The sequence below is a fragment of the Mauremys mutica genome, chromosome 2 (assembly GCF_020497125.1).
Source record: "Mauremys mutica isolate MM-2020 ecotype Southern chromosome 2, ASM2049712v1, whole genome shotgun sequence".
NCBI lineage: Eukaryota > Metazoa > Chordata > Testudines > Geoemydidae > Mauremys > Mauremys mutica.
In genome coordinates, this window is record NC_059073.1 from 27,187,731 (window position 1) to 27,211,528 (window position 23,798).

Consider the following 23,798-nt stretch of genomic DNA (forward strand, 5'->3'; position numbering starts at 1 on the left):
TATGAGACAATCTCTGAAGTGCTACACCTGGCAGACCCACTCTCTGCTGTTTCAGACTCCCACCTAATTAGGCCTTGTGTGCCTGTTTCTACAGGGTAACGATGGGTCTACAATCAGTGAACAGAGAGGGTCTGGAGTCCTGGCAGAATCTGACCTCAGTTTCCTAGGAACAGCAGACTCAAAGTCTCTCTCTTTTCAATGAGATCCTAATAGTGACACTTGCAGCTGCCATCAATTGTCCAGCAGGACAGCTAGCTGACATATGGGATGAGATCTGTGTTGCGGACAAGCTGTGTACGGACCATTTTTTGCTCTGCGTTTGTGCAGCACCGAGCACAATGGGATCCTGGTCTGTGATTGGGGCTTGGGCACCACCACAATATGGTAATGATAACGTGTCATATGCTTACCTCTGCGAACTGCCCACACCAAAAACACTGCAGTGGGAGAATGGGTAAAGAGCCCAGAATACAAGAAATGGCAAAGCCAGGCTGACTGAGCAGTGTTAATTCTGCCCTCAGTGCATGGGCATGATTATTACTTGATCTTCAATTCCTTGACCATAGGGTATTTCTCAAACAAAACATAAATAAATATACATGCATTTTAACAGTCTCGCTACACACATGTAGCTTCCTGTAGCCATGTTGATTGAAAGGAAATTGTTTTCTCCATAGTGGCTGTAATTATTAAAACACATGGCGTAGCATATTAAAGGTCTAATAGCTTGAGCTACAGAAGTGCCGAACATTCATAAATTCCATTTCAGTCAATGAGAGCTGCAGATCCCCAGGACCTTTCGAAATCAAACCATACATCAATAAAGATATATGGAACCATAACGTTACTAAAAATACTATAAGTGTAGAGCAATGAAGAATGTAACAGGGTGAGACACCTCAGAGGCTGTATGAAAAAAATTAGTATAGTAATACTTGCAAAATAGTATGCTGATTATGCAGCAAAGAGTCTTGTGGCACCTTATAGACTAACAGACGTTTTGGAGCATGAGCTTTCGTGGGTAAATACCCACTTCGTTGGATGCACCTAATCATGCACATAATGCTGATTATGTAATCAAGACTGTTTAATGGAATAGATTCCCCGATCTTGGAGTGCTCCACTTTGATGCTTTCAAGGCAACGCTTTGATGAAATTTCATTGGGTTTTTGGAAAACATAAAATCCATAATATTATTTATTTGGGTAGCTAACACCCTGTCCCACACACTGTAGAAGGTTCAAAGGATGGAAATCTCCCCCCATCTCCCAACTGTCTTAAGAAGTCTGCAGGGGATAGACCCCTCAGGTGAACCAACAGATGAATCAACATATTCTGCCTCTAGTAATGGCCAATTCTGAATGTGTTAAAGGAAGGGGAAAAACCCTTTAATGCAGCTACTGGGCTTTGCAATGCTGTTGGGAAAAGCAGCTTTCCTGGCCCCCTATTTTAGAACTTGAAAAGGGTGGAAATACACATACCTCCTTCATGATGAATATTTATGCCACAAACTAAATGTTGCCCTTTTCTCTACTATGGTGCATACATGCTTGCTCAATAGCTGGAATAGTGTCCTGGCTCTGGAGACAGTGGCTTCAAGACAGCTCAAGAGCTTATAAAATAAGAGGAATATAAAGATTAGGTCACCACAATATCATAGAAGGAAAGTTGTTAAATGTTATTGAAGTCACACCTACTCCAGAGTTTACTTTTCTAGATCATAGGCAAATTTTAGTAAGCAACCAGATAGGTGTGGGTTCAGATATTCTAATGTTTCTCATTACTCCGTGAGCCAACTATGGCCCATGGACACTAAGGACACAAAACGTGAGAAAACAAGGGGTCTGTGGACTGGAAAAAGACTTACCTGTCAGGGATTTGGCCATGGTAAACCATTATTGAACTCATCCTGTGCAGAAGGGCAAGGCAGCAGACAGGTATGACTTGTCAGAGAGAGCATGTATACAGCCAGGGAACAGTATAAGACCAGCAACTGTGACGCCCTAATCCCTTCTCAAAACAATGTTGAAGTTAACATGATTCATTGCCATCTACTGTGACATAAATGATTTAGGGCCAGATCCTGAAGTTCTTATTCAGGCAAAACTCCCATTGATTTCAATTGTATTATATATTAATACAACTATGTATTCTGATGATTAAATTTCTTTAAATCTGACCAATACTATCCAAACTATAACTAGTAAAGGCTATCATACCTTCCCCCAGAGAAACCCATCTTGCTAGGAAATCTGGTGACATACTCTTCACATAGTTGCCTACCCAGAGATGCATTGGGACCCTAGTGAGGAGGCAGGTTTGCAGCTTCCAAACCCCAGTCCTGTAGAAGGCTGGACCCTCTGCACTGCTCCTCTGGGCCTCCTTCCAACTGAGATCATGGTTTCTTCAGGAGCTGTGCTCCCATTGGTCATGCATTCTTGCAGCAGTAATTTAGTCAGATATTTGCTTAGATATCCACTACTTCTAGAAGTAGAAGGGACTATTGGGTCCTAAACGTTTATTATTATAGCTAATAAAGGTACGTGGCATGACCCACCATCACCTTACACATCCACAAAGAATTTTTAATGAAGTTATTTCAAATATGTGAATTAAGTCACACACACTGCTCCGGTTTACAAATAAACCAAAAGTATAATTATAAACACCTGATTTTCATAGGGTTTTTTTTTGCATAACCCTGTACCCTTCTTGTGTTTTCCTTTTATTCTGTCACGCCTGAGGTATGCAGCCATCTAGGTTCCTGCTAAGGTGCATGCCTGTGCTGCCACACAGGGCGACATGAAAGGCCGTGCCCTTAACTCCTCCTGCCCCGGAGCTGCTGCGGCAGGGAGAGGTGCCCTTCCCGCAGCCCCAGCCCAGGTGCTGCTGTGGGGAAAGAGGGCTGGGGGGAGTCCTCTTTCCCTGGCCCCACCCCAAAGCCCACACCCCCAGCGAGAGCCCTTGCCTGCCCACCCCTCTGCCCCAGCCCTGAGCCCCCTTCCACACTCCAAGCCCCTCAGCCCCACCCCTGCCACGCATCATCTCCATATTGGCGCACATAGTCAAATTCATTCTGCACATGGATGGGAAAAATTAGAGGGAACATTGGCAGTCATCCTGAAGTATCCCATGCATCTGAAGAAGTGAGGTTTTTTACCCATGAAAGCTTATGCCCAAATAAATCTGTTAGTCTTTAAGGTGCCACCAGACTCCTTGTTGTTTTTGTGGCTACAGACTAACACCGTTACCTCCTGACCCTGAAGCATGTAGCACTTACTCATACACATTTTATCCACATAATTACCAGTCACTAAATCATCTCCTCTAAGGTCTTATGTAATGTTTGTAAGCCTCGCTAAGAACTGACTACAGTATGTTTCTTCAGAATATGTGTGTATTGTAATTTTCTAGCACCAGTTTGTCTGTTCTATACACATCTATAATACCTTTACTGTAATATCTTCCTCTTTGAGGCAATCAGGCAAGTTATTTATTTAGCATTAATATTTATATACTTCTCTTAGCTGGGAAAAGAAAAGGAAACCACAAATATACCATTGGCCAAAACTTGTCTACCACCCCGTTTGCTACCATATACTGGCAGCCCTTATTTTCTGAAACAAAATGTGCCACTAACAAACCTATTCTGTTGCCCAGAAGATCTAGACAGTGAAAAAATAAGACACAAATATTTTTGTCAGAGGGGGGTACAAATTCAGAGATAAACCTAGGCCCCAACCCTGCAATCAGATTCACAAGAGTGGATCCTTCCATTCATGTGGATCCCCACTGATTTACAGGGGTACGGACTGTCTTTATTTTCTCTGGTAGCATCATGTAAAAATAAGTAACATGTTATTACTATAGCAGGATGGCTTACCCCCTAGGGTGGAGAACCTGCGGGTAAGCCAGCCCTGATTACAGAATGAGCCCCAGCTATATAGATGCTACAGGTCTCCTGCAGGACCCCAAGTCAGCAAGAGGGAAATTCAGGAATCTGCAGGAAGTCAGAAAGGCTCCTGGAGGGAAGACACTGATATCTGGGGGCTTGAAATCCAGAGCCAGAAACCTGAGGCTTTGGCCTGGGAGTGGCCTACCAAAGCAGGAAAGGCCACAGGCAGGCAGGTCTGGGAGTAGTGGCGTGAACTGGAGCATGCTGGGAGTGAGCAGGCTTTTGTAGAAAGACCTGTATTGTGGGGTTTCCCTAAAGACACAAAAGGCAGGAAAAGCCCAGGAATGACATGACAAGAACGTAAAACTGGTGGGCTGTGTCTTGGGACTGAGTTTTATTTTGGAGCATTATTTATGTAAATAAACTTGGATCCCTGAGAAATGGTGGTGAATGGACAAGAAAAGCCTGTGCAGTGTTTATTTAAGAAGCCCTTTGAGGGGAAAATCATTGGCAGGTAGGGTGACCAGGTGTCTGGTTTCTGACTGGAACACCCGGTCAAAAAGGATTCTGGCAGCTCTGCTGACCAGGCTATTGACTGTCTGGTTGGTGGCGCTGCAAAGCAGGGCTGGCAGGCTCCCTGCTAGCCTCTGTGCCGCACAGCTCCCAGGAAAAAGCAACATTTCCCCCCTCTAGCTTATACACATAGGGGCAGCCAGGGGACTCGGCACACTGCCCCTGACGCAAGCACCATCCCCACAGCTCCCATTGGCCAGGAACTGTGGCCAATGGGAGCTGTGGGGGCAGCGCCTGCAGACAGGGCAGCATGCAGAGCCGCCTGGCCGTGCCTCCACGTAGCAGCCAGATGGGGAACTTGCCGCTGCTTCCGGGAGCTGCTTAGGGTAAGCTCCCGGAAGGACCACTTTGCACACACACCCCTGCGCCCCAGACCTGATCCCCCTCCCTCCCTCCAAACCCATATATCAGCCCAGAACACCCTCCTGCACCCCAAACCCCTCATCCCCAGTCCCACCCTAGAGCCTGCACCCCCAGCTGGAGCCCTCCCCCCGCCTGCACCCAACCTCCACTCCATCCCAGAGCCCCTTCCCATACCCTGTACCCTCAACTCCACCCCCACAGCCCAGAGCCACTCCTGCATCCTAAGCCCCACCATCCCTGGCCCCACCCCAGAGCCCACACCCCCAGCTGGACCCCTCACCTCTCTTGCATCCCAAGCCACTGCCTCGGCCTGGAGCCCCCTCCCACACCCCAACCCCGAGCCAGCCCAGTGAAAACGAGCACGTGAGTGAGGGTGGGGAGAGCGAGTGACAGAGGGAGGGGGGAATGGAGTGAGCAGGGGGCAGGGGAAGGATGGTCGCTTTTGTGCGAGTAGAAAGTTGGCAATCCTATTGGCAGGGCACCACAGCAGCACCCCGGCCATAATGGGTGCATGGGAGGTGGCTGACCCCACTACAACTTCTGCAGCAGTGGTGAGGTGAGTCTCCAAGGGCCAGATTTTTAAACACATTTAGGTGCATAAAGGTGCAGAGGGGTCCCTAATGGCATTTCCAAGAGAGCCTAACTCAGTGGTTCTCAAACTTCTGTACTGGTGACCCCTTTCACATAGCAAGCCTCTGAGTGTGACACCCCCCCCCCACACACACACAATAAATTTAAAACACTTTTTTATATAGTTAACACCATTATAAATGCTGGAGGCAAAGCAGGGTCAGGGTGGAGGCTGATAGCTCGCAACCCCCCGATGTAATAACTTTGTGACCCCTGAGGGGTCCCGACCTCCAGTTTGAGAACCCCTGACCTAACTCCTATTGCCTATCTGCCTCTTTAAGCACTTAAGTACCTTTAAAAACTTGGCCCCAAGAGCTGAAGCTAAGATTCCTAAGCTAATTGCTAAGAAAATGTATACATACCAGTTTAGAATAAGAACCAAAACCCATGGGCCAGATCTTCATCTGATGCAAATCAGCAATGCTTCACTTACTCTGGAACTGCACCAATTTAAACCAGCTGAGGATCTGTCCAGAAAGTAACCTAAAAAACCAACTACAGTACTAGCTATGAAAATGTCTTCTGAACTAGCATCTTAAAACTGAAGAGGATTCCTAAACATTCTGCTTTAGTACTAATTATTTTCTTAGTTTAACTGCCATCAATATACAAATTTAAAATACAAACTGATCTTAATAATAACTGTTAGTCTGAATACTTGACTTTGATTGAGATGAAATCAAGGAACTTTGGTTCTCATCTTAAAGGCTCCCGGATCAAGCAATGTTTTCAAAATTATGAATGAAAAATGTTAAACCAGCATTTTAAATTATTTGCTGAAAATTTGAAGAAAACTTCTGGCCTACTGCTATTACGTCTTTCTGATTATACCACTATCAGACAATCATCTGTATTTCCTGAATCACAAGTTATGTTAACAGTGAGAATTGGGAAGCTTTCAAATTTTCTTCTTTATTGCTGTGTGTGATGCATAGGAATTTGGTCAACTGATCCAAAATTTTAAAAAAACTATAAAAAAAGGACTATGTTAGATCCAAAGTCTTTCTGCATTATTCCAAGAGACTACAAAAACCTGGATCTTAATGGAGGTTTATTCTATCCTTCTAACTTAATCATGTTTATAGTGCCAATCATATTTGACACACTGGACCAGAAATCCATTAAAATCTGATTTTAATTATTATTCCTCTTCTGGTTTTGCCTTTTAAAACCTCTTTGCTGACTTGCTGTCACCTTAGTCCTCAGATAGTAAAGCCATGACCAAATTAGAAGACCCTAAACAGAATGGAATAGAAAGCTGCCCTGGACTGTAGCAGTCTCAGTAAATATTGCAAGGAATGCTAGATAACTCATTATTCCAGGCCTGCAATACTATTTACATATAGCCCAATTCCTAGCTGAAACAGCAGAGCTGAGCAGCTGTGACAGGCTGAAAGCAGGAGCTTTTAAGAATCTAATTAAAGCACACACAAAACCCCTGCATTTCCCAAATGTGTGTGGTTTAGCAGGTCTGACAGAGGTATGTGTGTGCACTGATAATGTGGGTTTAGAGAGGATGAGGCACACAAGTTCACAGAGGTTACAGTTCTGATTCCTCTATCACTTACATCAGGTTTACACCATTGACATCAGTGGAGTTACTTCTGCTTTACACCAGTGGGAGACCAGAATCAGACCCTACAGGATTGCACCTGTGCAACCGAGAGCAAAATTTGAGCCATTGATTTAAATGGAGTTAATCCAGATGTACACAGCTGTGAAGTAAAAAACAAACTGTCCATTTAACAGCAATTTCCTGAAATACAGGAGCAAAGGAGTTTCCCCTTTTAGAGTCTGTAGTAATGTCTGTGTGGGAGGAAGGAGCTATCTCCTACCGTAACTGCTCCCCAGTGAGCAAGACCTCAGCCATGTGCTCCAGCTCAGCAGCCTTCTGCTGCATGCTGCCCATGTCCTCCTCCATCGCTGCCAGCCTGCCGGGGACAGACAACACAACAGGGCTAAGGGGGGCTGCAGCTGGCTGGGCTGGGTTAATATGCTCGTTAAATGACAACTAGGTTAGGTTAAATGACAACATGAATACATCCCAACCCCTCCCCCACCCTTATTAAAATCCCCTTCCTTCCCTGCAAATTCAGTAACTAAACAGATCCGTCATCTGCACCGCACACATCTTAAAGGGAACATTTCAGTCCAGTTCCAGTCTCCTGCAGGACATGCCTCGTTTTAATTCAGTCCCATCGATCGGTTAGTTTGATTGCGTTTCCCAGCGCTGCGAAGCTGCATGGGTGGGTGGTTTTTATTCTGCAGCACGTCGCTGCATGGCTACTTGTCTGGCTTCTCAAACTAGAGCGCTGAGCTTTTAAATGCCTGCATGCAATTTATTTCTGACAGCTCAAAGGCAACACGCTTTCCGCTCAGCTTCCCTTTGCAAAAAGCCTTTCTGAGGAGCCTGACTTCCGCGCCTGTTTATTGCAAGGGACGCTGCGCCACTGCCAGTTCCTAACAGAAGCTCCACGCCTCACTTTCGCTTACCTTTGTGCAGGTCACCTTTCCCTTGTGGAGATAAAGAAAGATCCCACCAATTTCCTTGTTACTGTGTCACAGCCAGAGAGAGAGACACATGGTTGCAGCAGCAGGTCCAGCCAAGCCAGCAGCGTCCCCCTCTGTCTATCACATCGCTCGCTACTACTTCTCCAGCATGGAAAAGACTGAATGTCACAGCCAAAGCCGTAGCACCCAAGGTTGGGGGGCGGAGGCCCTATGTTTATCACAAGCGACCTTTGAGACGGCAGCGTGCAGCCCAAGCTGCCGAGCAAGAGCAGAGGTGTTCTGAGGACTCAGGATACAGCTAACACAACAGCCTCCCCTGCTCCCCACCCTCTTGCAAAGAAAACTCCAGCTGTTCCTGTCCTCGCTCTCCACACAAGAGTTTTTCCTTCCTGTATTTCTTTCTCTACAGCAATTAAAAATAAGGGGGATGGGGGGGGCAGAAAAAATAGACTGATCCTTTAGAACCAAATTCCCCCGCCCTACTCTAATTTTGCCTTGACCCCTTGTAGTGAGTGCAGAGCTCCCAGTGTGATCCTCCTCCTAAGTCACCCTAGAGTTTTCCTTCTGAGGCTCCCGCAGCTGGTGTTTCTTTCCCTTGCTCAGTGCAGGGGTCTTTAGTGTCAGAAGGAAATGGAGAAAGAAGAAACCCAGCCAAGAGTGCAGAATTGTGCTAGTCTGTGCTGCAGTAGCCGGTGCCTGGCAGAAAGTACAGCGCCACTCAGGTTGCACAGAATGTACCTTGGCAGCTGTCCTTGGGTATTTGCAAAGAGGCATCAGAGTCCAAATTCTGAGCACTCCGGTCTAAAATCTCTAGCACTTTGTATTCCTGGTCACCTGTTAGGCAAACTCTAAGTGGGGTATTTATCAGAAACAGCTCCCCAATCCCAGTTCTTTGCATCCCCAGTCAAAAGAGGGTGCTAAATTCCAACAGGTACAGAGAAACCCACAGAAACTTCCCAAATGGGAAACAGATTTCAAGTGCACCTATAGTGCATCTTGCAGAATCTGCCTTCACCCCACTCACCTAGGGTTGCCAACTTTCTAATTGCACAAAAAGGAACACCCTTGTCCTGCCCACCCCCACTTACGCCAGTGCCCCACCCTCCATCGCTCGCTCTCCCCCACCCTCACTCACTTTCATTGGGCTGGGGGTTGGGGCGTGAGAGGGGGTGAGGGCTCCACCTGGAGGTGCAGGCTCTGGGGTAGGGCTGAGGGATTTGGGGTGCAGGAGGCGGCTCCTGGCTGGGGCCAAGGGGTTTGGAGTGCAGAAGGGGGTGCAGGCTCTGGGAGGGGGCTCAGGGCTCGGGGAGGGGGTTGGGGTCTGTGAGGGATTTTGGGTGCAGGAGGGGGTTCCAACCTGGGGCGGGGGGTTGGGGTGCAGGTGGGGGTGTGGAATCTGGGAGGGAGTTAGGGTACGGGGGTTCCGACCTGGGGCAGGGGGCTTGGGGTGCGGGCTCCAGCTGGGCAGCGCTTACCTCAGGCAGCTTCCAGTCAGTGGTGCAGCAGGGCTACGGCAGGCTCCCAGAAGCAGTTGGCATATCCGGCCCCTAAGCGGAGGCACAGCCAGGCGGCTCTGCACTATGTGCACTGCCCACGCCTGCAGGTGTCGCCTACACAGCTCCCATTGGCTGTGGTTCCCAATGGGAGCTGCGGAGCAGGCTCTGGGGGTGGGGGCAGCACACTGAATCATAGAATATCAGGGTTGGAAGGAACTTCAGGAGGTCATCTAGTCCAACCCCCTGCTCAAAGCAAGACCAACCCCCAACTAAATCATCCCAGCTAGGGCTTTGTCAAGCCTGACCTTAAAAACCTCTAAGGAAGGAGATTCCACCACCTCCCTAGGTAACCCATTCCAGTGCTTCACCACCCTCCTTGTGAAAAAGTTTTTCCTAATATCCAACCTAAACCTCCCACACTGCAACTTGAGACCATTGGTTCTTGTTCTGTCATCTGGTACCACTGAAAACAGTCTAGATCCATCCTCTTTGGAACCCCCTTTTAGATAGTTGTAAGCAGCTATCAAATCCCCCCTCATTCTTCTCTTCTGCAGACTAAACAATCCCAGTTCCCTCAGCCTCACTTCATAAGTCATGTGCTCCAGCCCCCCAGTCATTTTTGTTGCCCTCTGCTGGACTCTTTCCAATTTCTCCACATTCTTCCTGTAGAGTGGGGCCCAAAACTGGACACAGTACTCCAAATGAGGCCTCACCAATGTCTAATAGAGGGGAATGACCACATCCCTTGATCTGCTAGCAATGCCCCTATTTATACAGCCCCAAATGCCACTAGCCTTCATGGCAACAGGGCTCACTGTCGACTCATATCCAGCTTCTCTTTCCACTGTAACCCCTACGTCCTTTTCTGCAGAACTGCTGCCTAGCCATTCAGTTCCCAGTCTGTAGCAGTGCGTGGGATTCTTCCATCCTATGTACAGGGCTTGGCACTTGTCCTTGTTGAAACTCATCAGATTTATTTTGGCTCAATCCTCTAATTTGTCTAGGTCCCTCTGTATGCTATCCCTACTCTCCAGCGTACCTACCACTCCTCCCAGTTTAGCGTCTGTTGTCAGTGGCTACCGGTGTGGTACTCTGCTTTCGTTCGATGATGATAACAGTCGGCTATATGCATGTTCCCTCTGTGTGCTGCCCCGGCTCTGCGCAGATAGCTGACACAGCAAACCCCGAGAGAACCCCCAAAGACCACAGACTCTAGTAAGGTACGAAGGAACCTGAGCCAGGTTTATTGTCAAATGAAGCACAGTAATAGTTTCCCGTAGACTCTACAAGACATACTACGAATGTGTGCCCCCTGGCAAGGGACCGGCTCAGTCAGTGGAGGGACTTTCCACTGACCCCATGGCCAGACAAAGATGTGCACTCCGGGACCTATTTTTATACAGTTACAGGGCAGATTACTCATCCTGACTGACATATTGAAGTACAGCCCCTTGACTCATTGGGGGTGGGGGCTGTCTCCCTCTTTAATCATGTCAGTTAAAGCAAATCTATCCATCATGTTGTCCTTTTGACCCTGTCTTTAAGATGCACCTGCCTGTTCCTTGTTATCTCTGTGGAGAGTTCTGATGCCATCTTGGCACAAGTTCCTCTTATTAGCACTTATATGTGGATGCACCTGCTTCTAACAACCCTCTTCTCACCAGCTTCTGTGAGTGGGGCTTGCCTTTGGCTCACAGGCCAGCTTTTGCTTAGCAATGCCTAGAAGTACTTTGGTTCAGGCTTCAGGCCTCAGACTGGGCCTTTGATACAAGAGTTTATGTTTCAGGGCCTCATCTTACTACAGTGTCATCTGCAAACTTGCTGAGGATGCAATCCATGCCATCCTCCAGATCATTAATGAAGATCTTGAACAAAAGTGGCCCCAGGACCGACCCTTGGGGCACTCCACTTGATATCGGGAGCTTCCCTGGTCGCCCCTATGCCTAGGGGCCAGACATGCCGGCCACTTCCAGGTTGCTGCGCAGAGCCAGTGCAGGCAGAGAGCCTGCCTTAGGCCCCCTGCGTCACCAACTGGACTTTTAACAGCTGCCATCGAAAACTGGATGGCTGGCAACCCTACACTCACCCAGTAGTGTCCATGCCCCAGAGGGAGACATGACTTTGGGAATTTCACCACTGAAGCCTGACAATGCTTCATATGTAAATACTCTATACAAATTTCACCTGAATGCTCTTTAGTTACATGATATTCCTTTTTATTCCAGCCCACTTTGGGAGGACGAACCGGGCAGTGTATATTTTGGTTGCTTACATTTTCATAAATTCATAGAGTTCCAGGCCATAATAAACCATGTTGATCATCTAGTTTGACCTCCTGCATAAAGAATTTCACCCAGTAATTCCTGCATCACAGCCATATAGTGTGGTTGAGCTAGAACATATTTCAAAAGAAGGTTTCTTATTCTAAATTACAGAGCATTTCTGTGTAAGATGTGTATTTGGCTGACTTTTTGTTTTTAAACTTAGAAATCTAGGAGAATGTCATTTTCTGTTCAGAATTATCTAAGGATTACATAGTTGCATTTTTGTGTGTGTACACCTGACATCCAATTTATCACTTGTTACACATGTGTAAATTGAAAATTCTTACACTATATATAGAACATTACTGCATGGATGGGAAAGTCTGAGGATATCATGTTAGAGTGCATCCCACTAAATATATATTCCAACATTATGCATTTGTATAATTTCCTCAACATTCTAAATGGGTAAATGTTTAAGCAGGTAAAATGTGACTCTGGGATTAATGAACTAGCTTCATCCTGCAAACAAGAAGCTCAGAACACTAAGAATCAAACTTTGTGATTAAGAACTTGAGTATCACCTATCAAAGGAGGGGGTTATTTTCACCCAGGCAGTAGTGGATACTGCTTTGCCCTCTTTCTTACTTTCACCATCAGCTCTAGGGGTTGGTGTGAGTGGGCATACATACAATCAGTCTTGGGGAAAGCTCAGAATGATGAAGACATGTTCCAGGCACGTAGATAGAACAGGTGGTGGAGATCCATGGGTGGCACTGTGGTAGAAAGTGCAACAGATGGGAGTGGTGTGATAAGCAGAGCAACTTTTTTAAATACTGTTCAAGGAATACTGTTTTGCAAACATTTATTAGTCTGTGACTTTCTCACAAAGTGATGGGTACAAATATTCGTGTATTTGTCATTTCTGCTATGTGATTAGTCATGTGAGTCACATAATATTGTTTCTCTTTCCCCTGAGTGGATGACTAGAGGTACATCAGGACAATGACAGAACAAACCATTAAGGCCTTTATTATTTAATGGAAAGGATGGGGGAGCTCTTTAGAGAGAAAAGGCATCAGATAAATAGGGTTGAGGAATTTTAAAACCATTTTAGTTTTTCCTCTCCTCTTTTTCCACAAGAGCAAGCATTATGTGGACTTCAGATTTTAAAATACCTGGTTCCTCCCTCATAGAGGAAGAGAGAAAAATATAAACCAAATTTGTGGCTTTTCAGCTTTACTTTTATTTTAGCACCGATATAAAAAAAATCCAAAACACACACACACGCTTATTTGCAAAGAATACAGTCACCTATCATTGTCTCATAGCTGGCTAATTTTTCAAGTTCCAGGGGTCTGGCCAGGTATTGTCAACTCTCCCCTCCTCATTTCATACTGAATACAATACTTTTTCCCATGCTCAGATTGCATTTATTGGTGTTCATTTGTTAGAACCTTCAAAACATTGTTAAGACAATATAGTTTTCCCACTAAACAAGTCCAAACTAGTCAGACACATCAGTGCTTATGTGATTAAAAGAATGGAACAGATCAGGTTTTTAGGCCAAGCTGTTTTAGACATGTGACAAACCACAGGAAAAGTTAGGAAACTTTCAAACCGAGAAACTGGCTCGTTTTAAACTTCCCTATCTCTAAAATATACTTTAAGATCAAAGTTCTTGCAAAGGTCATCAATAGCAGATGACAGTTTAAATCTTGTGCTGATTTGTTATCCTTTTGCAAAGTTAGAATTGAGGTCCTAGTTATTTTAAATTCTTACACTTCACCCCTCACCATGGTAATATCTGAGCTCTGATTGAAATAGAGTTTTGACAGGAAAGATAGTTTGATCCTTAGCTGTGTAGCAATGAGTGTCTATCCATAAAACAGATAATTATGTATATTAGCAAGGCATGTACTTCTTTTTATATTATTAATTAGTATTATATGATACTTAATTTTCTCAGAGGCTGCAAGTGGTGATAAATTTCAGAAAAGTGGCAAAATACTACACGTGGATCCAAAATTGCAGGACAGAGATACAGAGTGTATATCTGTGTATGTGTATGTTTTATACTGATGCTCTTGAACTTTTAGAGGCAGATTGTCAGCTGATTACATGCTATTTTCATATTAACATGACTGCATGCTTCACAGAGTGTTTATATTGTTGTGAATATCATTAATTAGATTAGTCATATTTTCCTGACAGTTAATCTATTAATAGGTTAGAAAAAATAATGGTTTAGTGCAGATAAACCTGATATAGACTTCTTAAAACTGAATATGCTATAAATATGATTTCACTGCTATTGACTGCTTTGCAAAGTAGATGGAAGGCTTTTCCAATGAAGAAGAAAGCTACACCTTTAAGTGTGCAAAAACTAACCAATTTGGTTGATCCAGTACATAGTCACTGATCAAGGTAAAGGATTTCTTTATGAAGCAGCATTATAGAAACCTATTCTATCCTTATAGTAAATTCTAATTAATAATGTGGCTTAGCCATAATACATCATGTAAAAATCATGTTTTGCAGACATTTTCTGAAGTGACTGCTGGTATCTGACATATTATTAAAAAACAAACTCTATCCTCCTTCCCATATTGATGAGTGACATGCTAGTCCATGCCATACCAATTATCTTGACTACTATGACCTCCTCCCCACTAGTTTTCCTGATACTCATATTTTTACCCCTCTGTCCATCCAAAATGTAGCAGCCACATATTCCTGGCCTGTTTATAAGATGATTACTTTGCTCTTTGAAGCATTCCACTGGACTCCCCTTATCCATAGACCAAGTTTAAATACTACTCAGCCTTGCCTTCAAACAACTGTGTTCAAACGTTTCCATTCTCCCTTTGCTCTGCCAAGTATGCCACTTGTTTCTTCCACTCACGTCTTCATACCACCTTGCATTAAATGATCTCCCAAATCCAGAAAGTCAAGGAAATCAACAGAGACATCAGAAAGCAGTCTGACAAATATGGGGGCGATGCCTTAGAACTAGGGCCCTACCAAATTCATAGCTCTGAAAAACACATCAGGGACCATGAAATCTGGTCTCCCTCATGAAATGTGGTCTTGTGTACTTTTACCCTAGACTATACAGATTTCACAGGGAAGACCAATGTTTCTCAAACTGGAGGTCCCGACCCAAAAGGATGGTGCAGGGGCGGATTAGCCACTGGGTGGATGGGGCATAGGCCGAGGGGCCCCAGCTGCCAGGGTGGGGGAAGCCCCTGCGCTCCAATCCGGCTCTGCGGCAGCAGTGCTGGGCCATGGAAGCCCCCCAGTGGCCTCCGTTCCTGGCAACAGCTGCAGAATGCGGGAAGCCCCACCCCTTCCCCAGTGGCCTCCAACCCCATCTGCAGCCATGGAATGGGGAAACACCCCCCTCTCCCCATGGCCCCAGACCCCCTCCCCAGCAGAAGCCAACTAGATGGGGGCACCCCATCCCCTTCCCAGTGACCCCCAACCCCATCCCCACCAGAGCAAGCCCCTATGCCCAACCTGCTCTCTGGCAGAAGTGCTGAGTGGGAGAACCCTCTGTGCCCCAACCCTGGTCCCCCACAGAAGTGTGGGAGGTGACAGGGGAAGTCCCATCACCCAGACTCCCACTGCTGCCCTGGGACTGGAGAAGTTCTTACTCCCTGCTGCGGCCCTGGAGCCATGGTGTGCTGATGAAGCTTCTCTGGTCTTGAGCCCATAGTTGGGGGAGGCAGAAAGGAACAAAAGGGGTGGTGGGGATGGAATGTGGAGGACCTTGGGAGAAACAGGGACAGGCCCTGGGGAAAGGACAGAAAGGGGTGGGACTGTGGGTGGGGGCACAAGCAGAAGGGGGGAATGGGGTCAGGGCCACAGGCAGAAGGGGTGGGGTGGGCCCCCCACTTGCTCCACCCCACTGCCCCAGGAAACCCTAATCCACCTCTGTGTGTGTGGGGGGGGGAGGTCACAACATTATTGTAGGGGGGTCATGGTATTGCTACCGTTACTTCTGCACTGCCTTCAGAACTGGGTGGCTGGAGACCAGTGGCTGTTGGCTAGGAACTCAGCTCTGAAGCAGTGCCCTGCCAGCAGCAGCATGGAAGTAAGGAAGGTGATACCCTACTATGCCACCCTTACTTCTGAGCTGCTGTTGGCAGGGCGCTGCCTTCAGAGCTAGGCTCCCGGCCAGCAGCTGCTGCTCTCTTGCTGCCCATCTCTGAAGGCAGCGCCACCTCCAGCAGCAGCCGAGAACTAAGGGTACGTAGCAAGGCATGCACTCACTGCCACAGCACCTCCTGCGGGTTACCTCAGGAATTAGCTCTTCCAGCTCCAGAGCGCTTTCTGCTGGCCGGTGTCTGTCTCTCCTGCTATAGCTACTGGTCTTACCACTGGCATCACTGTAGGCCGCATGTCCCTCCTGGCCCGTGGTGCCCCTTCTCAGCAATACCCGAAGCAATACCTCCACACTCAGGGGTCCTTCCCTCCCCAGGGGAACCCCAATCCCCTAATCCCACCTTGCCTCAATGACCTGCTGCCAGTCTTCATTTAGCCCCATACCTCAGGGGCAAACTGCAGTCTGAAGTGGCCACTCATCAGCAACAAGAGGGTTGAACTAGCTTCCTCTTCCTTCCTCGGATGCTTCCCCACAGCCCCAGGACCTCCTCAGGCCTTGAAAGCAAAGCCTCAGCCTGGGAGTTCGCCAGGCTGGAGCTCCTTAGCTCCTCCTGCTCTTCCCAGCACTGCTCTGTCCAAGGTACCCCCTTCTGCTTGAAGGCAGCCAGTCTTTCCCTCTCCAAGGCTGAAACGAGACTGGCAGTCTTCCGGCTCTGCAGCCCTTTTATAGGGCCCAGCCTTCTCTGATTGGCTCTCAGCCCCAGCCCTCTCCAAGGGCTGGCTTTTAACCTTTTTGGAGACAGAGCGGGGTGGCTGCCCCGCTACAGCATGGCTGGGATGGGTTGGGTCACAGAAACCACCCTGGGACTGCCAACTGATGTGCTGAGAGTACCTCTGAGCCTGTTTTCCCTGCCAGCTTGGGACTTCAGTACCTTGCCTGGTTGTGCCAGACACGCTAACCTGCTACAAACACAAACCCAGGTCTGAAACACGTCCCCCAAAAGCTGCAGGCTTAACTGAAAATAGCTTAAGAAGTGCTCCTGTCTCCAGCACCCAGATACCCCATTCCCAATGGGATCCAAACCCCAAATAAATCAACTCTCTATATAGCTTATACGAGGTAAACTCATAAATTGTTTGCCCTCTATAACACTGATAGAGAGATATGCACAGCTGTTTGCTCCCCCTGGAATTAATTACTTGCTCTGGGTTAATTCATAAGTAAAAAGTGATTTTATTAAATATAAAAAGGAGTATTTAAGTGGTTCCAAGTAATAACAGACAGAATGTTGAGGAGGAAGAAGGGCTCAGGGAAGTAGAGCAGTCAATGGGAGCAGAGGGAAACCTTCCCGTAGTTGGGACCCTCCTTCCAGATGGTGCTGGGGTTACCTCTCGCACTGAGGTTGCCTCTCCAGGGGAGGGAACTCGAGTTTCTAGGAAAAGGCAGGTGTTAGTAATGGGAGATTCGATTATTAGAAATGTAGATAGCTGGGTCTGTGATGACCGGGAGAACCGTATGGTGACTTGCCTGCCTGGTGCGAAGGTTGCGGATCTCTCGAGGCATCTAGATAGACTTATGTGTAGTGCTGGGGAGGAGCCGGTGGTCGTGGTACATGTAGGTACCAATGACATAGGGAAGGGTAGGAGAGATGTCCTGGAAGCCAAATTTAGGCTGCTAGGGAAGAGACTGAAATCCAGGACCTCTATGGTGGCATTTTCAGAAATGCTCCCAGTTCCACGCGCAGGGCCAGGTAGGCAGGCAGAGCTTCAGAGTCTCAATGCGTGGATGAGACGATGGTGTAGAGAGGAGGGGTTCACGTTCATTAGGAACTGGGGAAACTTCTGGGATGGGAGGAGCCTATACAGGAGAGATGGGCTCCACCTAAACCAAAGTGGAACCAGACTGCTGGCACTAAACATTAAAAAGGTTGTAGAGCAGTTTTTAAACTAGGAGATGGGGGAAAGCCGACTGCTGCAGAGGAGAGTGTGGATCGGACTCAGACTTCTCTTAGGGGAGAGTCTGATGATAGAGAATCTCCAGGTTATAGTCAGGAGCAGAGGAATGAGAAGTATAATGTAAGGGCTGGATCAGATGATAAACAGTCACATAAAAAAGAATCTGGCACATCAGAAAAAGGTAGGCTAATAAACAGGGACAAGTTTTTAAAGTGCTTGTACACAAATGCCAGAAGTCTAAATAATAAGATGGGTGAACTAGAGTGTCTTGTGATAAAGGAGGATATAGATATAATGGGCATCACAGAAACCTGGTGGACTGAGAGCAATCAATGGGACACAATCATTCCGGGGTACAAAATATATCGGAAGGACAGAACAGGCCGTGCAGAGGGAGGAGTGGCACTATATGTTAAAGAAAGTGTAGATTCAAATGAAGTAAAAATCTTAAGCGAATCCACAGGTTCCATAGAGTCTCTATGGATAGAAATTTCATGCTCTAGTAAAAATATAACAGTAGGGATCTATTATCGACCACCTGACCAGGACAGTAATAGTGATGATGAAATGCTAAGGGAAATTAGAGAGGCTATCAAAATTAAGAACCCAATAATAGTGGGGGATTTCAATTATCCCCATATTGACTGGGAACATTTCACTTCAGGACGAAATGCCGAGATAAAATTTCTCGATACTTTAAATGACTGCTTCATGGAGCAGCTGGTACGGGAACCCACACGGGGAGAGGCGACTCTAGATTTAATCTTGAGTGGAGCACAGGAGCTGGTCCAAGAGGTAACTATAGCAGGACCGCTTGGAAATAGTGACCATAATACAATAGCATTCAACATCCCTGTGAGGGGAAGAACATCTCAACTGCCCAACACTGTGGCCTTTAATTTCAAAAGGGGGAACTATACAAAAATGAGGGGGTTAGTTAGACAAAAGTTAAAAGGTACAGTGACTAAAGTGAAATCCCTGCAAGTTGCGTGGGCCCTTTTTAAAGACACCATAATAGAGGCCCAACTTCAATGTATACTCCAAATTAAGAAAAACAGTAAGAGAACTAAAAAAGAGCCACCGTGGCTTAACAACCATGTAAAAGAAGCAATGAGAGATAAAAAGACTTCCTTTAAAAAGTGGAAGTCAAATCCTAGTGAGGCAAATAGAAAGGAGCACAAACACTGCCAACTTAAGTGCAAGAGTGTAATAAGAAAAGCCAAAGAGGAGTTTGAAGAACAGCTAGCCAAAAACTCCAAAGGTAATAACAAAATGTTTTTTAAGTACATCAGAAGCAGGAAGCCTGCTAAACAACCAGTGGGGCCCCTTGATGATCAAAATTCAAAAGGAGCGCTTAAAGATGATAAAGTCATTGCAGAGAAACTAAATGGATTCTTTGCTTCAGTCTTCACGGCTGAGGATGTTAGGGAGATTCCCAAACCTGAGCTGGCTTTTGTAGGTGACAAATCTGAGGAACTGTCACAGATTGAAGTGTCACTAGAGGAGGTTTTGGAATTAATTGATAAACTCAACATTAACAAGTCACCGGGACCAGATGGCATTCACCCAAGAGTTCTGAAAGAACTCAAATGTGAAGTTGCGGAACTATTAACTAAGGTTTGTAACCTGTCCTTTAAATCGGCTTCGGTACCCAATGACTGGAAGTTAGCTAATGTAACGCCAATATTTAAAAAGGGCTCTAGGGGTGATCCCGGCAATTACAGACCGGTAAGTCTAACGTCGGTACCGGGCAAATTAGTTGAAACAATAGTAAAGAATAAAATTGTCAGACACATAGAAAAACATAAACTCTTGAGCAATAGTCAACATGGTTTCTGTAAAGGGAAATCGTGTCTTACTAATCTATTAGAGTTCTTTGAAGGGGTCAACAAACATGTGGACAAGGGGGATCCGGTGGACATAGTGTACTTAGATTTCCAGAAAGCCTTTGACAAGGTCCCTCACCAAAGGCTCTTACGTAAATTAAGCTGTCATGGGATAAAAGGAAAGGTCCTTTCATGGATTGAGAACTGGTTAATGGACAGGGAACAAAGGGTAGGAATTAATGGTAAATTCTCAGAATGGAGAGGGGTAACTAGTGGTGTTCCCCAAGGGTCAGTCCTAGGACCAATCCTATTCAATTTATTCATAAATGATCTGGAGAAAGGGGTAAACAGTGAGGTGGCAAAGTTTGCAGATGATACTAAACTACTCAAGATAGTTAAGACCAAAGCAGATTGTGAAGAACTTCAAAAAGATCTCACAAAACTAAGTGATTGGGCAACAAAATGGCAAATGAAATTTAATGTGGATAAATGTAAAGTAATGCACATTGGAAAAAATAACCCCAACTATACATACAACATGATGGGGGCTAATTTAGCTACAACGAGTCAGGAAAAAGATCTTGGAGTTATCGTGGATAGTTCTCTGAAGATGTCCACGCAGTGTGCAGAGGCGGTCAAAAAAGCAAACAGGATGTTAGGAATCATTAAAAAGGGGATAGAGAATAAGACTGAGAATATATTATTGCCCTTATATAAATCCATGGTACGCCCACATCTCGAATACTGTGTACAGATGTGGTCTCCTCACCTCAAAAAAGATATTCTAGCACTAGAAAAGGTTCAGAAAAGAGCAACTAAAATGATTAGGGGTTTAGAGAGGGTCCCATATGAGGAAAGATTAAAGAGGCTAGGACTCTTCAGTTTGGAAAAGAGAAGACTAAGGGGGGACATGATAGAGGTATATAAAATCATGAGTGATGTTGAGAAAGTGGATAAGGAAAAGTTATTTACTTATTCCCATAATACAAGAACTAGGGGTCACCAAATGAAATTAATAGGCAGCAGGTTTAAAACAAATAAAAGGAAGTTCTTCTTCACGCAGCGCACAGTCAACTTGTGGAACTCCTTACCTGAGGAGGTTGTGAAGGCTAGGACTATAACAATGTTTAAAAGGGGACTGGATAAATTCATGGTGGCTAAGTCCATAAATGGCTATTAGCCAGGATGGGTAAGAATGGTGTCCCTAGCCTCTGTTCGTCAGAGGATGGAGATGGATGGCAGGAGAGAGATCACTTGATCATTGCCTTTTAGGTTCACTCCCTCAGGGGCACCTGGCATTGGCCACTGTCGGTAGACAGATACTGGGCTAGATGGACCTTTGGTCTGACCCGGTACGGCCTTTCTTATGTTCTTATGTTCTTAATGAAGTAAGTTACCAAGCAAAATAAAATAAAACATGCAATTCTAAGCCTAATACAGTAAGAAACTAAATGCAGGTAAATCTCACCCTCAGAGATGTTCTCCAATGAGCTTCTTTTACAGACTATTCTCCTTCTAGACTGGGTCCAGCAATCAGTCACATCCCTGTTGTTACTGTCCTTTGTTCCAGTTTCTTTCAGGTATCCTTTGGGGGTGGAGGGGCTCTCTCTTAAGTTTGCTGAAGATAAAATGGAGGGGTGTCCCAGGACTTTATATGGTTTCTCTCTTGTGGGTGGACACCTCTCCCTCCCCCTGTGTAGAATCCCAGCTACAAGATGGAGTTTTGGAGTCACTTGGGCAAGTCACATGTTCATGCATGACTTAGTTCTCTATAGGAATGTTCCCAGGAAAGTTCAGAGGTGGATTGGCATCTATCAAAGTCTACTGTCAGACTAAGTGTTTCTTGATTGGGCACTTACTGAGAATAGTCTTTTCTCAAGAAGCTGGCCAAATGCTTCACTGAGGCTACTTAAAATCAAACAAGTACACAGCCAATATTCATAACTTTGAATACAAAAATGATACATGCATACAAATAGGATGAATACATGCAGAAGAACATAACCTTTGCAGAGATATGTTACATGGCATATCTAGCATAAAACGTATTCCAGTTATGTCATATTTACACTCATAAGCATATTTCTATAAAGCATTATGGGGTGCAACATCACAGTGGCAATACTAAGATCCCCCTACAATAACCTTGTGACCACCTTCACACAACGCCCTTTTGGGTCAAAGCCTGCTACAGTTACAACACCGTGAAATTTCAGGTTTAAATAGCTGAAATCACGAAATTTATTATTTTTAAAATCCTATGACTGTGAAATTGACCAAAATGGACTGTGAATTTGGTAAGGCCCTACTTAGAACATTTGAGGATTTTTTACAGTTGCCCAGATGTGTTTTTCTCTGACTATGTTTATCTGATAGTGACTATGTTAAATCTGGATATACAATTATGGTTTTTGAGGAGCAGGGAGTTTGGTGGGATGCCAGCCAAGCAGATGCTGCCATGATATGTGAAATCACAGTCCAACTCTTTTATTAAAGAAAACTGTAAGCTACAGCCATAAGCAAACAGCATTCTACAAAGCTAGAGTTTCAGCTTTGTCTCCCTAATTTACCAAACAAGGACCATTCCCTGTCTTTAATGCTATACAGCACAGAGACATCTAGAGGCTGAATGGTATGCTAGACATAAAAATATCACAAGTTGCTAGCAGCATCTGGTGGTACAGCATAGTCTTGCAGATGTAAATTTTGTCTCCACTTTGGGCCAAGGTTGTGGGGAGAGGTTAGTAACTCTTTGGTTACTCCTAGTTCCAAGCGTAATTCAGAGCTCACTTGCACATACTCATGTGTAGCCATGGTAGCACGTCTGTGTGAAGTGCATACCCACAGGGTTCAGGAGGGTTTATACTTGGCATGGCTAGTCCATGTCACTGCTAGTTGTTCAATGTCTGCCCGTTCTACCCTGACTACCCTACTATTTTTAGCACACTAGCTCATGAGCTAGTGCAAGTATTTCCATGAAAAGTGGGAGTCCCCACTCCCCCAGCTCCATGTGTACACATACCCTCAGAACGAGTGGGGTCAGTCAATGCTATTAAGACAATATCCACCAGTGGCTATTCTTTTTGGCCTATGGTGCAAGTTTGTGTCCAGGTCTGGGTGGGCAAAACAGTTATAAATGTCCAGCTGTTTATTTGGTCAAAAGGTAGTTTAGGGTCAGAATAACTGGTCATAGCCAATCCTTTACCACAAAAATTACAATTTCATCCCTTCCTGTTGTTGCTATTATCTGTTTAAGGTTGGTAACTGACGTTGTAGCCTTATAAAACATCCTTATTTTATGAGGTATCTTTTTTTCAAGTGGCCCCTGGGATACATCACTGTGCATAATTTAAAGTGCTAAATATAAAAAATGCCCTTAGCAGCAGCATGCATACAATTTGTTATCCCAGGTGTTTATGTAAATATGTGCAACCTACTTAAAGAGAAGGGTTACTTGTATTTGCACCCCCATGGTCCAAAGCCATCTTGTTGGATGATGGGTAGGAGAAAAGGGGCATAATTAGGAGCTGTCTTTTAGATTGGCACCTGTCTGCCAGGAGGCCAGCAGAAGAATAGATCTTCCCCAGAGGGAAATTCAAACAGCCAGGGATGGCTAATAGGCTTTAAACCACTTGCAAGTAGTAGAACATTGGGGTTATTTACGTTAAACACAAGTGAGCACTTATATTAGGTGAGCTTTTGCCCCAATTCACTGAGTTGCTTTTTTAAAAAAAAAAATCTGTCAAATAAATTGTTTTTACTAGGTATGTGTTAAATCAGTCTGCCACCATGTAGTTATTTTTGGAAGCTACCTAGGAAGGGAAATGTAAATTAGAGATTTGTTATATGATGTTCAAAATGGGGCCGGGGGGGGAGGATGGTGGTAAGTGAGGCTACAGGTTCTTTTATGAGAGGAATCTTTAAGAAACATAGAAGTATTATGTTGGGAGTTCAGTGAAACCTCATTGAAACGAATGGGCTTAACAGCCACTCTTCATTCAGGATAAATGTAAGCAGCAAATAAGCTCCTTTTGGAATAAGATAGCTGAAACACAGGAGCGACCACACAAAACACAAGGCACACGCAAAGCTAGCTAAGTACTGAGCTATGTGGACAGAAGGGTTTCACTAGGGGGCTGAATGGAAACGCAGAGGGCTGCACACTGTTTTTGGTTCG

The 23,798-nt window shown here is 45.4% G+C and overlaps 1 protein-coding gene across 2 annotated transcripts in view; it reads right to left on the reverse strand.

Moving 5' to 3' along the window:
* The window catches only part of DEPTOR (DEP domain containing MTOR interacting protein), a 104,998-nt gene extending 96,398 nt beyond the window's left edge, over positions 1-8,600 (reverse strand). The window contains exons 1-2 of one of the 2 annotated variants that reach the window (XM_045008031.1): positions 7,955-8,600; positions 7,297-7,392 (exon numbers count right to left, since the gene is read on the reverse strand). In XM_045008031.1, the coding sequence (XP_044863966.1) occupies positions 7,297-7,382 (86 nt within the window). In that variant the 5' untranslated portion in view covers positions 7,383-7,392; positions 7,955-8,600. Of the gene's footprint in view, positions 1-7,029; positions 7,135-7,296; positions 7,393-7,954 lie in introns of those variants that run through there. The other variant, XM_045008032.1, reaches the window with a different exon arrangement.
* Positions 8,601-23,798: the final 15,198 nt, after the last annotated feature.